Raw genomic sequence first — 13,590 nt, 5'->3', positions numbered from 1 at the left:
TAAGCTTACATAATGTATTGTTAAAGAGTGGCTGTATTTAGAAACCAGCTCACAAAATTACTGAACATTTAACAATCAGCTCTTGCAAGCGAGTATGAACCAGTGCAAACGGGCTGTTGCACATCACTGGACAAGAGCAATGTCAGGAATTACTGCATACTCACCTAAGGTGAAGATTGCAAGGAAACTGAAGGCGAGGATCCTGCCTTTTCATTTCTGTATCGCTGGCATCTAGTGCTAAGCTGTTGAGTGGTCAAAGTAAATCATTAATTCAATATTTAAAAAAATATTTTAGCCCCTGCTATATTCTGGACACTGTTCTTGAAGCTTGGGATGGGTGGTTGGGGTGAGTGGGACAGCAAAAACCAAGGCCCTGTCTTCAGGGAGTTTACATTCATAGGTGTGTGTGTGTGTAAAACACGTCTGGCAAATCAGGCAGTGATGATAAGTGTTAAGATTAACAACTCTGTAGTGCAAGAGAGAAAAGGAGTGGGGGGCATTGCTATTTCATAAGGGGTTGTCAGGCAATTGTAAATGTTGAGACGTTTGAAGGTAAGGATGAGAAACATGGTCTACGTAAGGCTGAAGCACAGAGTGCGCAAATCTCACCATTCAACAGGACTGGATCACAGAGTAACTTAAGAAAGTTTTTCTTCAGAGAAGCCCACGCAATTGCCCTTTACTTTCCTCAGCCCCTCTGCACAAGTGCAAAGTCCTGGTTTCAAGTCTGTCTCAGGAACACTAGTGATTAATTAGACCAATCAGATGCAAGGAGGCGGGGCTAATTTTCAGTACGATTTGAAGCCCGCTAAACGCGCTGACACCCCTGCGCATGCTCAAATCCTCCGGTTTCTGGTGCACGGTTGGGAGTGGTTCACGCATGTGCGAGAGCGAGATGCAGATTTTTGTCCCAAGGCCTTGCCGTACCGTCCAGGAGGCGAGTTGCATCCTGGTTCCGTCGTGTGTCGGTCTTGTGTTGACTCTTCTCCCGCCACAGTCGCCACCGCCGACATGAACCGCGAGAGCTTCGCCGCGGGCGAGCGGCTGGTGTCGCCGGCTTACGTGCGGCAAGGCTGTGAGGCCCGCCGCTCGCATGAGTGCCTCATACGGCTGCTTCTGGAGAAGGTACCGAGCTGTCAGTCGGACCTCTCCCCAGCCGCCGCGCCCCCAGGCTCCGCCCCGCCCTCCTGTTAGTGCCGATCCTGCCTCACCCCTTCTGTTGCTGGTTGGGACCTGTCCCCAGAGTCCGTCGCAGCGTGGCGTGCACTGTGCTGACTTGCTGTGCTCAGCTCGTTCTCAACCTCACCAAAGCCAGCAAAATCCAGAGCGTGTTATTAGGGGGTGTGTAGGGTCGGGATTTTGAGTCTCGTTGTGCCTAGTCTCGGGCTGCGGCAGTGAGGGGGGCAAGTCCCAATGGGTTTACTTTGTTTGTTTGCGGAAAGGGCCATGTTCGCACCTGCCATCTTTCACTCCCAAGGACTCGAGGAACACCTTACATTTGTAAACCGCGATATCCCACGTGGAACCAAGGGCCTCCCCGGAACTTCACCGGTCCTGCGCCTGCCAGCGTTCCTGAATTTTAATTTCGTTGACGTTTGACAGCCCGTAGTTTTAACAATGTGGTTGGAAGAACTTCGTTGTAGATAAGGTTTATGATTTCCAGTTACCTTAACTGCAACTTTAAGTAAATCTGGCCGTGTGCATTTATTATCATTTCTTACAATCTGTAGATAAGTGTGACGCAGTGTAACATACACGTTTTGCCTATTCGAGGTTTCTTCATAGGGCTGAATTTATGTCTGAATTTTAGACAGCAAGGAGCATAGCAAAATACACTTTAAAAAGTTTTAAAATTCCTTGCAGTAGGGTTTTAGGGAACCATGCATGGTTTTCTTAAATATAAGTTTTTGTTTGTTTGTTTTTAAGGGCAAATGTCCAGAGAATGGTTGGGATGAAAGTACACTTGAACTCTTTCTACATGAGCTTGCAATAATGGATAGCAACAATTTCCTGGGCAACTGTGGTGTGGGAGAAAGGGAAGGGAGAGTGGCATCTACATTAGTTGCTCGACGTCATTACAGGTATTTTTTTCAAGTAGCTTGTGAAAACTTTGTTTTTTGCTTAGAAACAGTGGTGGCAGTATTCATCATATTATAAAATGTCTGCTTGTAACTTACTTCTTGAACTCCCTTCAAATGGACATGAAAACAAGATGCAACAGGGAAATGGAAACAATTTATCTGGTGTTTTTCAAGACAGTAGCGTAAAAGTTCTGGTATGTGGTGGTTACCTTGTCAGGTTCTGGGTGGTTAACAAAACTGCCTATTCATTCTATTAAGAATGTTTAACCTAATAAACTTACTTGGCTGTAAGAGTTTAAAATATGTTAAGGTTACTTACGCTTTTCCATGTTTCTTTTCTACAATTGTAAGTTTTTTTTAGAGAATGATGTATAATAAGTAGAGCTTTAAAACATTATTCATCTACGTCTAAACTGAATCCCACTTTATAAGTACCTTGCTTTGTTGCAGTAAGTGTAGGAAAAGGTATATTAAATTTAATTTTCGATTATTACATCACTCTTGCATTATTTCAGAAAGCTTTTCATCAATTCTGATAACTAATTGATAGTGGTTCCAAATGTAATCATTTTTCTGTTTTCCAGGCTTTCTGTGAAATATAGGTAAACTCTTAACAACTCCTGTCTTCCATGATTTTAGATCATGAAAGAATTTTCCTGGGGGTAGTAGAATTTTATTTCAATCAAAGTCACCACACTTCTAGTTCTGTCAAAAGATACAAACTTCCAGTTATAAAATAAGTAAGCCATGGGAAGTAATGTACAGCGTGGTAATTAGTTAACAATACTGTATTGTATATTTGAAAGTTGCTAACAGAATAGACCTTTAATGTTCTTATCACAAGAAAAAAAATTGTAACTATGTGTGGTGATGGACTTGATTCCACAATATATACAAGTGTTGAATGATTATGTGGAAACTAATAGAATGTTATATGTCAATTTAGAAAAAACATTGCAGTCAAAGCTAATGATAATGAAGGTATAACTTGGATGAAAAATTCATGGTCAAAAATGGGCTGATAACATGGTTGATATTCCGTGTAAAAAAAGGCTTTGTACATGAGGTTTCAGTGGTAATGAAGTGCAAACTAGTGTTCTGTGGTAATTCCAGTGTGCAGAATTTCCAATCTAACTATAAATTACAAACAGATGTTTTATTTTGAAGAATATCCAGAAGTCTTTTTAAATAGTGTATAACATCTAGTTTAAAATGAGTGGATTTGCACGCTTAATTTTCAAGGAGCGTCTAGTTCTTTTAAAATTAAGGCAATATTTGAAACAGCTCATCCCCATTGGAACTTAGCCCACTGCTATGGTTAGGGGAAGAGGAAAGAAAGAAGATAATTTAGTGTTGCATATATTCTGCTTTTCTACTGCTGCATAACAAACCACTTGAAAACTTAGTGACTCAAAACAGTCATTTATTATTCTCTCTCATAGTTCTGTGGGTCAGTTGGGTTCAGCCCGGTGATTATCGCTTTGGGTCTCTCATGTAGTTGTAGTCAGTTGTTGGCTGAAGAATTTAGTCGCTGAAGGTTCAACTGGGCAATTTATCCCAGTTGAGTCATGTAGATTGCTGGGAGCTCAGATGGCCTTTCCATGTGGCTTTGGCTTCTCCCAGCATGGCATCTGAATTATAAGAGGGAGCCCCCCAGAACAAGCCCTTCAAGAGGCCAGGTGGAAAGCTTGAAGCCTTCTTATGACCCAGCTCTGAAGATCCAGACCATCACTTCTGCTAGATTCTTTCTGGCCAAGGAAATCACTATGGCCAGCCCAGGTTCAAGTGGAGGGAATTAGACTCATCTCTTGGTGTGGCAGTACCATGTGGGCACAGAGAGGAAAGGAATTGATGGTGGCCATCTTTGGAGCACCGCAGCATAATTGATGAATTTGTTTTAATCTAATAGTATATTTTCATATTATTAATAGTTTATGAACTACATCTACAGGAGTCAAGTATCGCTTCTGGTATTATTTAGTTATTGTATTTGTATACTTATACAGTGGATTGCTCTGAACACTGAATATTTTTGTCCAGTTGTTGGCCCATTTTTTGCTTAGGTTCATTCACGGAATTGGACGATCGGGTGATATTTCTGCTGTGCAACCAAAAGCTGCAGGTTCTAGCCTTTTGAACAAAATTACCAATTCTTTGGTCCTGGACATCATAAAGTTGGCTGGTATGTACTGTGTTAATCGTAATACTTTTGGCTGACCAGCCATACATACCTTTGCCTAATTTCTTATATTAATGCCTCTTTCCAAAAAGGATATATATAGCTTTTGAAAAAAAATACATATATATATATATATATATATATATATATATATATATATATATATATATACCTTTAGAATAAGATAGAAAGTCAGAGTCATAAGCATAGAGGATGAATTTGGCAGTGAGCTTCCTGAGAGCGAGTACAGTGGGAGCACTAAATCTACCACTCTTATTATTTGCTAGAAGTATGTAATTTCTTCATGAAGGATACTGGTTTATCAGTGGAATAATTTCTGTTTTACTTTTTATTCCTAGGTGTCCACACAGTGACCAGCTGCTTTGTAGTGCCTATGGCAACTGGTATGAGTCTAACCCTGTGTTTCTTAACATTGCGACACAAGAGACCAAAGGCGAAGTATATTATATGGCCACGAATAGACCAGAAGTCCTGCTTTAAATCCATGATCACTGCAGGTAAAAGAATGTGCTATGTATAACGTCTTCAATATCACAGTTAAACATTTCAACCTTTGTATATAGCGATAAATAAGTAAAAAGAAACTAAACCTGTTCTTATTTCTTCTTGTTATTGTGATCAATATACATAAAATTTACCAGTTTAACCGTTCTTAAAAGTATAGTTCCATGACATTATGTATATTCACATTGTTGTGCAACCGTCATCACCATCCATTTCTAGAAACTTTTTCATCCTCTTAAACTGAAATTCTGCCTGTTGAACAATAACTATTCCCTCCCCAGTACTCACAGTTTCTAATAAACATTCTACTTTCTGTCTTTATGAATTTGACTACTCTACATCCCTCATGTAAGTGGAATTATAGAGTATTTTGTGACTGGCTTATTTCACTTCCCATAATGTCCTTAAGGTTCATCCATGGTATTGTATGTGTCAGAATGTCTGTCCTATTTTGACTAATATCCTATTGTATGTGTGTATGTTCATCCTACATTTTGTTCATTCGTTCATTGATGGACACTTGGGTTATTTCCACCTCTTGGTTATTGTGAATAATGCTGCTATGAACATGGGTATACAGTACCTACCTGTTTGAGTCCCTGCTTTGAATTCTTTTGGGTATATACTTAAAAGTGGAATTTCTGGATTGTTTGCCCTGTTGGTTAAAACGGAGACATGATGAGCTACCTCACTAGATTGTTTTGAGGAATAATTGTGATGACACATAAAATGCCCAACAATAATCTTTGGGCCATAAAAGGTGCTTAGGAATGTCTGTTGTATATACATGAGTGGAGTACACATAAATTATTACCATGAATCAAAGTACAAGAACGCAGACATCATTAAATATAGATGAGACAAAAATCTTTAAATTAGTATTTTAGTTTTTGGCTTGCTTAAGTACAGTCGAATTTGAGAATTTAAGGTTATTTTGAATGGCCTCAATCTGTTGTATGAAATGAACAGTATTGGGCTGTAACTAAACTGCATAAATAATCCTAAAGAAACTCATGTAAAGGGATTCATAATAAGGAAATATAGCAGAAAGCTGATAGACTTTTAAAAATATACTGATTTATTTTAAGTGGCATAAAATCGTCAAGTCTGTTAATTGACATCTTATTAAGCAAAGAACTGATAACTAACTTATGGAACAGATTGGCATATTGGAAAACTAGAAACTTCCAAAAGATGTTATGATTTGGACTACAATTTGCAGTTAATTCTTTTTTAGGATAGCCTCTAGTCTTAGGAAGCAAGATAGTTGTAGTCTTTAAAAAAAAAAACTTGCATTTTAATCATCTGAAGGCCAAAATAGGGTTGGGTCTTGAGGATTTGAGACATAATTGAAAATTAGCTGTCCTCAGGAAACTACTTATTTAAAGTTTTGAATGTTTGCTTCATTAGCTGTGAAGGTATAGATATAAAACCTGGACATTTCTGAACCAACATATTTGAAATAATGATTTTATAGTGGCTTATTATAGAGGTTTTATATTTTTGTAGATAGAATGCAGATAACTTGATGTGGATTCTAAAACACAAAACTACTTGCTCTTGACTTTGTTATAACTTGCTGTGTGACCTTGGAAAGTCACTTCATCTCCCTGAACTTTGGCTCTCTTATCTTTGAAATGAGTAAGTTGAGCTAAATAGTTTCTAAATCCCTTATGGCTCTTAAATCCATGAATTTAGCCTGTTGCTAGATTTGGTGTTTGGGAAGACCAAAGATGTGACTACATAATAACTTTATGTGCAAAATTTCCCAGGTTAATTTTGTATACAGTTTCTGAGACTCAAACACATAGGTTTTACTTTTACCCTAAATACTTACTAGTATCACAAAGTACTTAGTTAATATGAGTGCTTTGTATATTATTTAGTGTGTATATTGCTTATACAACTTTTTAAGTTTATGGATACTTAAAAATATTTACCATACAAGGTTACATCGTTATTATTCAGGTAAACCTTTGATCACATGTTAGTTAAGTGTACTGATTCAATTGAAAATTGGAAAACAATTTTTATATTTAAGTTATAGGAGGCTCTTGTAAGCTGACCCATAAGATGGGTCAGTGATCCGTAGGCTACTAAAATTCATAACAGTTTTTTTTAGAGGTAAAATATTAAGTTGATGATTATGATTTGTTTCAATAGTTGAGTTATTATTTTTGTCCGTCTCTGAAATAAAATGAACTTTAAAATAAAAGTTAAACATTGCCAGAGAATGGGTAGATTTGCTTTTCTGTGGACTGAAATTGAACTGGACTAAGTTATCTATTTTGTCATCAATGACTGTTATTACTTTTTTAGGTATCTTTTTAACATTTGTTTCCCTTCCCAGAACTAGTCTTTCTTGTCATGTCGAACTGTTAAATAGATTTGTGACCCTAACTGTGGTTTAGTTGTCCTTCATGTTACTTTGACATGTGTTTGACTCATACCAGTATTGAGCCGGGTCTTTATCGCTAGAAGAGGGTTCATCGACCAAAATAAATATTTAGCGTTCTTGCGTAGACGAGCACTGCTCCCTGGAGTTCCAGGATCTTCCCTTACACTAACATTTACACAAAATGTTTACACTAACATTTTGATTTTTGGTTGGCTTGCTTAGGTTTTGAGCCTGTGGTGATAGAGAACGTTGTAGAAGGTGATGAGCTACGTACAGACCTGAAAGCAGTGGAGGCTAAAATCCAGGAACTGGGGCCTGACAACGTTCTGTGTGTTCATTCTACTACATCCTGCTTTGCTCCAAGGGTGCCTGATAGGTGAATATTGTCTTTTGGGTGTTCCTCATTCTTTTAAATAAAATGCATGTATCCTAATTCTCAAAGATGCTTCAGTAACATTTGGCAGTCAATGGACTGTTCTAAGAGAATAGATGACTTTGTGGAGAAACAACATAATTGCTTAAGAAAATAAAACTCTGCTATAGAAGAAGGAAAAACAACTAGTACCTGGTGGAGATCCCTTTATCACCTGAGTAGATGCAGAGCATCTGTTTTCTTGCTCTTTTCCCTGTTTCTGATCTATTAGCATCTTTTTCCTCATGATGTAATGGAAGTTTCTAAGCTAAATGTTGGGTTTACCTGTTTTCATTGCTATCTCTACTTCTTTGATGGTACAGTTAGTTTTCATATGTGGGAACTATTAGTATTAACAGAAAATTTTAGGATTATTTACTGCTCTTTGAATTTTGTTTAATTGGAAGATTAACCCAGATGTACACTTTGGTGTTCACAGTGGTTGTCTTTGCATTCTAATAAAAATGTAAATATTTAAGAAAATAAAAGAAAAAAGCAAAAAAGCAAATGTTTACTTTTCTAAAGGATGGCCACAAATTTTTATTCTGAAAATGTAGTAGGCTTAGGTATAGGAATACAGATTTCCAGTTTTGACAGCAAATCTTTGTTTCATTTTACTGTTTTGAATAGAAGTGCTAGTAATTTGTAAAAACTATGTTGACTTTGGACTATTTTTGTGGCATCAAGTTATACTTTGGTTTTCATGAAGTCACATAATTTTGCAGTAATGAATACATACACATATTAGCTTTTATTATCTTATAGGCAGACTTTAAGAGACAATTTTAAAGCGATACTCTTGAAAATTTACCTTGCTTCAATCATGAGTCTGAATTCTATTTTAAGATTAAATTGTATATGCTTTATTATTAATCACATTTTAAATTTATACTAAAATATTAACATATCTATTCTTTTCTCATTGATGGTTTTGCTATCTAGAGAAATTTTAATGTGATAGAAATAAATCACATTTACAAAAATAGTATATGGATATTTATGTTAGATTATTTATCATTGAGGATAGTTTGGTTTTGTTTCATTTTGATTAATTCTTTTTGGATATTTACAGTATGCCTGGTGTACTATTAAGTATTTTATATGTATTATTTCATTTGGAAAAAATTGTAAAGTTTTTTTATCAGCATAATTCTCATTTGCCACTTTTTAGTGATGTTATATGATGAATGTTTCTTAGGGAACCTTAAAAAAATGGTGATAAACCGTTTTCAGTAATATGTTTAAATTTCTGATTTTTATTAAATTAAAAAATACATTTTGATCTTTACATTAAGCTTAATTCTTTATAGTCGTAATTTGAGTGTGTATATATTGTCTTTTTTAGTTCATTAATTGGACAGAGCATTGTGGGGCAAAATCATCAAAGGAACTGTTAAAAAAAGAAGAGTATCATTTCTTCTACTTGATAAACACCATAAATTAGCTTCTAAGTTAGAATACAGTTTGATTCACATGAAAAATATTTTTTCAGCCTCTCTTTGCCTTTCATTGAATACCTTAAATACACTCTAAATATTAGTAGATTTGATCAATTCAGACTAAAACTACTTGCAAGTGATTTTTTTTTTTTAAATAGTACTTTGTTATTATGGTGCCTTACTCTCAGGAAGTTTATTATTAAGGAATGCTTTCATTAGAACACAAACATGCGAAAGTGCCTTTTATGAAGAAAATACTGTGTGTATCCCAGGTCTACTTTGTTAAAAACAACATCTAATTAGTTTACGTAACAAAGGTTTTCTGTGTTGATTTACGAGACTTATGAAAAGGAATGACAAAATGAGTTTAAGGAACTAAATTGAAAACTACTGACAGATGAAGAGAATAATGTTACTCCTATTTTTAGCTTAAAAACATCTTAATGCATGTCTACAAAATGAATGTATTATGCATCAGTAGATAAAACTATATAATATATATTTGAAATATATAATCTATGGAAAAGAACTTTTATTGTGTAAAAATGCTTTGCTTCCAAATTCTTTATATTGTAGAAAGAATTTTTAAAAAATAAATTTTATTAAACCGTATGTAGGATTTAGTTTTAGCCTCTAGCATGAAGACGTTTCTATTAGAGATGACCTCAGTCACAAGTAGTAGTTGATTTCGCAAAGGAATATAATTTGTTATACTCTAATTAAAATTTAATTATCTTTTCATAAAGTTAGACTCTCAAATTGTCTTAATATAAGGAGTATTAAGTGAAAAAGTAAGAGTGAATTTAAAACAAGCAGCTATTTTCAAGATTCTTTAGTATCCAAGTTGTTGGAAAATGTTGGTACTGAAACATTTTGATATTCTGTATTTTTTTAACACATTGAAGTCTATTTGAAAGTATGTTTTTTTACATTATGTTTACAGTGAGATTTCTTAACATTTCAAGATATGCTAATTATTTTGCACATATTAGCTTTAGTACAATAAGCAACCAGATGTATTTAAACATGAACAGACAACCTTATAAAGAGTCATTATAAATAATCTGCATCCTGCTTTTTGTATAAGAAATTTTAAAGTGACTTTAAAGTGACCATCTATACAGACTTTTATAAATATACATTTTCTCATTTATTAGTAACTTAATTACAAGCTTTTAATGTTTAAAGTGCCTGCTATGTATTTTCAAACTGCTGAATTGCATGCTCAAATACTGTTGTAGAAATTTCAGTTTTGTCGTTTTTTCCCCCTAGTGTACGTTAAGAATAACTGTTAAAATAGTTTTCACACTGTAATTTATAAAAGCGTAATATGACTGTGTCTTTCTATTGAATATTTATGTTTACAGATTAGAGGAGCTGGCTGTGATTTGTGCAAATTACGGCGTTCCACACATAGTGAACAATGCTTATGGGGTACAGTCTTCAAAGTGTATGCACCTCATTCAGCAGGTAAGGGAGTTTAAAGAGGTATGTCAGGAAAAAAGGGATTTTAACATATGATAGGATTATTACTTTGTTTTTCTTCCTTTTTTTAAATTTATTGGGGTGACAATTGTTAGTAAAATTACATGGATTTCAAGTGTACAATTCTGTATTACATCATCTATAAATCCCATTGTGTGTTCACCACCCAGAGTCAGTTCTCCTTCCATTACTTTGTTTTTCTTACAGCCTAATATAGTAAAAACAGTTGTCTACTACCCTCCACTTTACGGAGCTCTAGAAGTTTGCACACAATATTCAGTCAGTAAAAGTCAATTTTGGTAGTATGGTGGTAATTGGATTAATAGCTTTGGTCAGAGCCAACATAGAAATACTTCCGTAGCTTAGTTTTTAACTTTCGGAGAATGAGTCATTACCAGGATTCTCCTTTTTCTATTAGGGCAACGACTTTGTTTTCTTCACTGTTATGTCCTCAATACATAGGACAGTACCTGGTACATAATTGACACTCAATAACTAGTTACTGAAAAAAGTGAATGAATAAATGAAGTATTATATTTTATTACAATGATTAATTATTCATACTATATAGGATATGGATAGATGTTATTCGTGTATGATATGAGTTATATAATTTGTGTGCATAACAATGTTAATCTCATATTCAGTTTTGTCATACATGTGATCTGTGGCATGTGGACATAATTTATTCACAGATTATCTGTGGCCTTCTCCAATGTCGTGGTAAATGCTCCTGAGCCCAGTAGATCCTGTCTAGTAACTTTTTTTTTATCATTTTGATTATACTAGTATCATCTCTGATATAAATGTGGTTTATATGATAGTAATAATAGCTGATTTGCTTAATTTCTTTACTCAAAGGTTGTGCCAGTTAGGTTGTAATTGGTTGCAAGAAACAGAAATTCCAACTCAAATTAGCTTAACCAATAAGGAAATAGATTTGTTTATATAACATAAGAAGTACAGGGGTGGAGTACATTGTAGGCATGGTATGTCAGGGTTTCATAATATCTTTGGAGGAAAACTACCATTTCCTTGGTATCCTTTTCTATTATTCCTTAACTTTTTAACGTTTTATTCAACATAGTTCTAAACTAGATTGTATCTAATTTGGTAGCAGAGGAAGGTTGTATAATTCTCTACGCTGGAAATCTTAAAAGCATTTCAGTGATTCATTTGCATTCCTCCTCTCGCTTTTACTCTCCTCTCCCCTTCTCCTCCTCCTTAATTTTTAACAGCTTCAATTCTTTCAAAAGTCAAATACTTAAACGTTACTAAAAGTTTAGAAAAGTGAGGAAGGAGTCGATCATTCCTAACCCTATTTCCCTAACAAATACTCTTAGTAATTTATGTGTGCCCTTTTCTTTTTTTTATGTACAGTTGTTGCTTTTTATATAGCTGTAGTCATTGTGTACGTTTAGAATTAACTTTTTAAAACTTAGTGAAAAAATATATTTAATTTTTAAACTTAAATACAAGCTTAGATGCTAATTTTATACTCGCCACATGCCTCTAAAGTTTCATCATGATCATTTTAATGGTTACTTAACATTTACTCAAATGTTATTTACTCAACCCAGGAAATGCTCAGTGTTTTGGTGCTCACACATATTTTTGAATACTAAAAATCTGGTGGCGTACTTGAGGAGATGAAGACTAATAAAAGAAAATGAGCTCCAAGATACTATATGAAAGGTGCCCTTGGAGTTGTCATCACGAATACACTATTTGTTATCATCTCTCTTCATTCATGAGGTGGTTTTACTAAATTTTAACCAGAAGATAACACTATAAAATGGGTAAATACATTTTTTAAATGCAGCTATTCTATTACCTTTTAAAATTGCCATTTCTTAAAAAAAAAAAGGAAGGCAGTACACATTCCATTTGTCCCAAATTGGCCCTCACCAAAGAGGTAGTACACTCTTACATTAAATCAAATACATACTTAGGACTTATTGAGTGCTCGTTGCTGTTTCATGACATTCTAAAAAATTAAAGTTAGCTTTAATTCTTCCCAATAGTCCTTCATGGTAATACGTACTAGTATTTACTGAGCACCCACCATGTGTCAGGAATCCTGCTAGACTTTTAAAATTTATTAACTTCCTCCTAATAATTTAAGGTTTATTTCTTATTGTTGCCCTTCTGCAAATGAAGAAACAGACTCGGTAGGATTAAGTGACTTGCACCAGGTCCGAAGCTACAAAATGGCCCAACGAGTTCATTGTGACGCCAAAGCCCCCTGTTTTTCTCTAAAAGACAAAGTGTTAAAACTGCAAATACTTTCTTGAGGAGACAGTATAATGAGGCAGTCAGTGAAGCAAGAGCTATAACTAAAATGCTGTAAGGGCGATGCCCCAAGATGGCTTAATGCTGAGCACATAGAACATTCTGGTATACGCATGTAGTCCCCAGGAAGCTAACCTTCGAAGAGCCTGTACTTTTGTTTATATACTGAACTGAGTAATAATTTAGGAGTCTCATGAAATACGGATGTTAGGACAGCTTAATGGAGGGGGGTATAGTAGAGTCACAAAAATACACAGGATTAATTATTTTAGAGTCAGAATGGATTGTAAAGCTCCAAAGTGTGGGAAGCAGCAACATTGGTTATTAATAATTGAGAGAAGTAGGTGTTATACTGTTTATTCACAGACCTAATTGTCAGTTCATTCAACAAATATTTACAGGGTTCCCACTGATGTGCAAGGCGCCAGGGTGGGTGGTGGGGATGCAGCAGTGAATACAACAAAATCCTGTCCTCATGGAGCAGAAGCAGACAGGAAACAATAAGTATGACAGGTCTTGATGGACACTCTCATCGTGAGGGGGAGGGTGGCAGATTAGATGGAGTGATCCAGGGTCCTCGCCAAGAATCGGGTAGTCGGAAATCCGCATATGCGGAGGACCCACTTAAGTTCTATACAGATTTTGACTGCACACGTGCTCAGTACCCCTAATTCCCGCATTCTTCAGTGGTCCATTGTAAGTGTTATGTGAATAATTATCTGTTTTATTTACTGCTGCTATCCCCAGAACCTAGAACAATGTTTGGCCAATGATACGTG

At 35.3% G+C, this 13,590-nt stretch overlaps 1 protein-coding gene and 1 long non-coding RNA gene across 3 annotated transcripts in view; one reads left to right on the top strand and one right to left on the bottom strand.

Annotated features, from left to right (window-relative positions):
• LOC109453846 (uncharacterized) overlaps positions 1-779 on the bottom strand; it is a 47,423-nt gene extending 46,644 nt beyond the window's left edge. Inside the window, exons 1-2 of the long non-coding RNA XR_012492793.1 lie at positions 610-779; positions 165-242 (exon numbers count right to left, since the gene is read on the bottom strand). This is a non-coding gene — a long non-coding RNA (uncharacterized LOC109453846). The remainder of the gene's footprint in view (positions 1-164; positions 243-609) is intronic.
• Positions 780-915: 136 nt separating this feature from the next.
• The window catches only part of SEPSECS (Sep (O-phosphoserine) tRNA:Sec (selenocysteine) tRNA synthase), a 33,636-nt gene continuing 20,961 nt past the window's right edge, over positions 916-13,590 (top strand). The window contains exons 1-6 of one of the 2 annotated variants that reach the window (XM_019743905.2): positions 916-1,125; positions 1,927-2,081; positions 4,145-4,263; positions 4,620-4,778; positions 7,406-7,559; positions 10,402-10,504. In XM_019743905.2, coding sequence (XP_019599464.2) covers positions 1,012-1,125; positions 1,927-2,081; positions 4,145-4,263; positions 4,620-4,778; positions 7,406-7,559; positions 10,402-10,504 — 804 coding nt within the window. In that variant the 5' untranslated portion in view covers positions 916-1,011. Of the gene's footprint in view, positions 1,126-1,160; positions 1,342-1,926; positions 2,082-4,144; positions 4,264-4,619; positions 4,779-7,405; positions 7,560-10,401; positions 10,505-13,590 lie in introns of those variants that run through there. The other variant, XM_019743906.2, reaches the window with a different exon arrangement.

The sequence above is a fragment of the Rhinolophus sinicus genome, linkage group LG02 (genome assembly GCF_036562045.2).
Source record: "Rhinolophus sinicus isolate RSC01 linkage group LG02, ASM3656204v1, whole genome shotgun sequence".
NCBI lineage: Eukaryota > Metazoa > Chordata > Mammalia > Chiroptera > Rhinolophidae > Rhinolophus > Rhinolophus sinicus.
The sequence above is the reverse complement of the archived record's forward strand: the minus strand, read 5'-3'. Positions and strand labels throughout refer to the sequence as shown.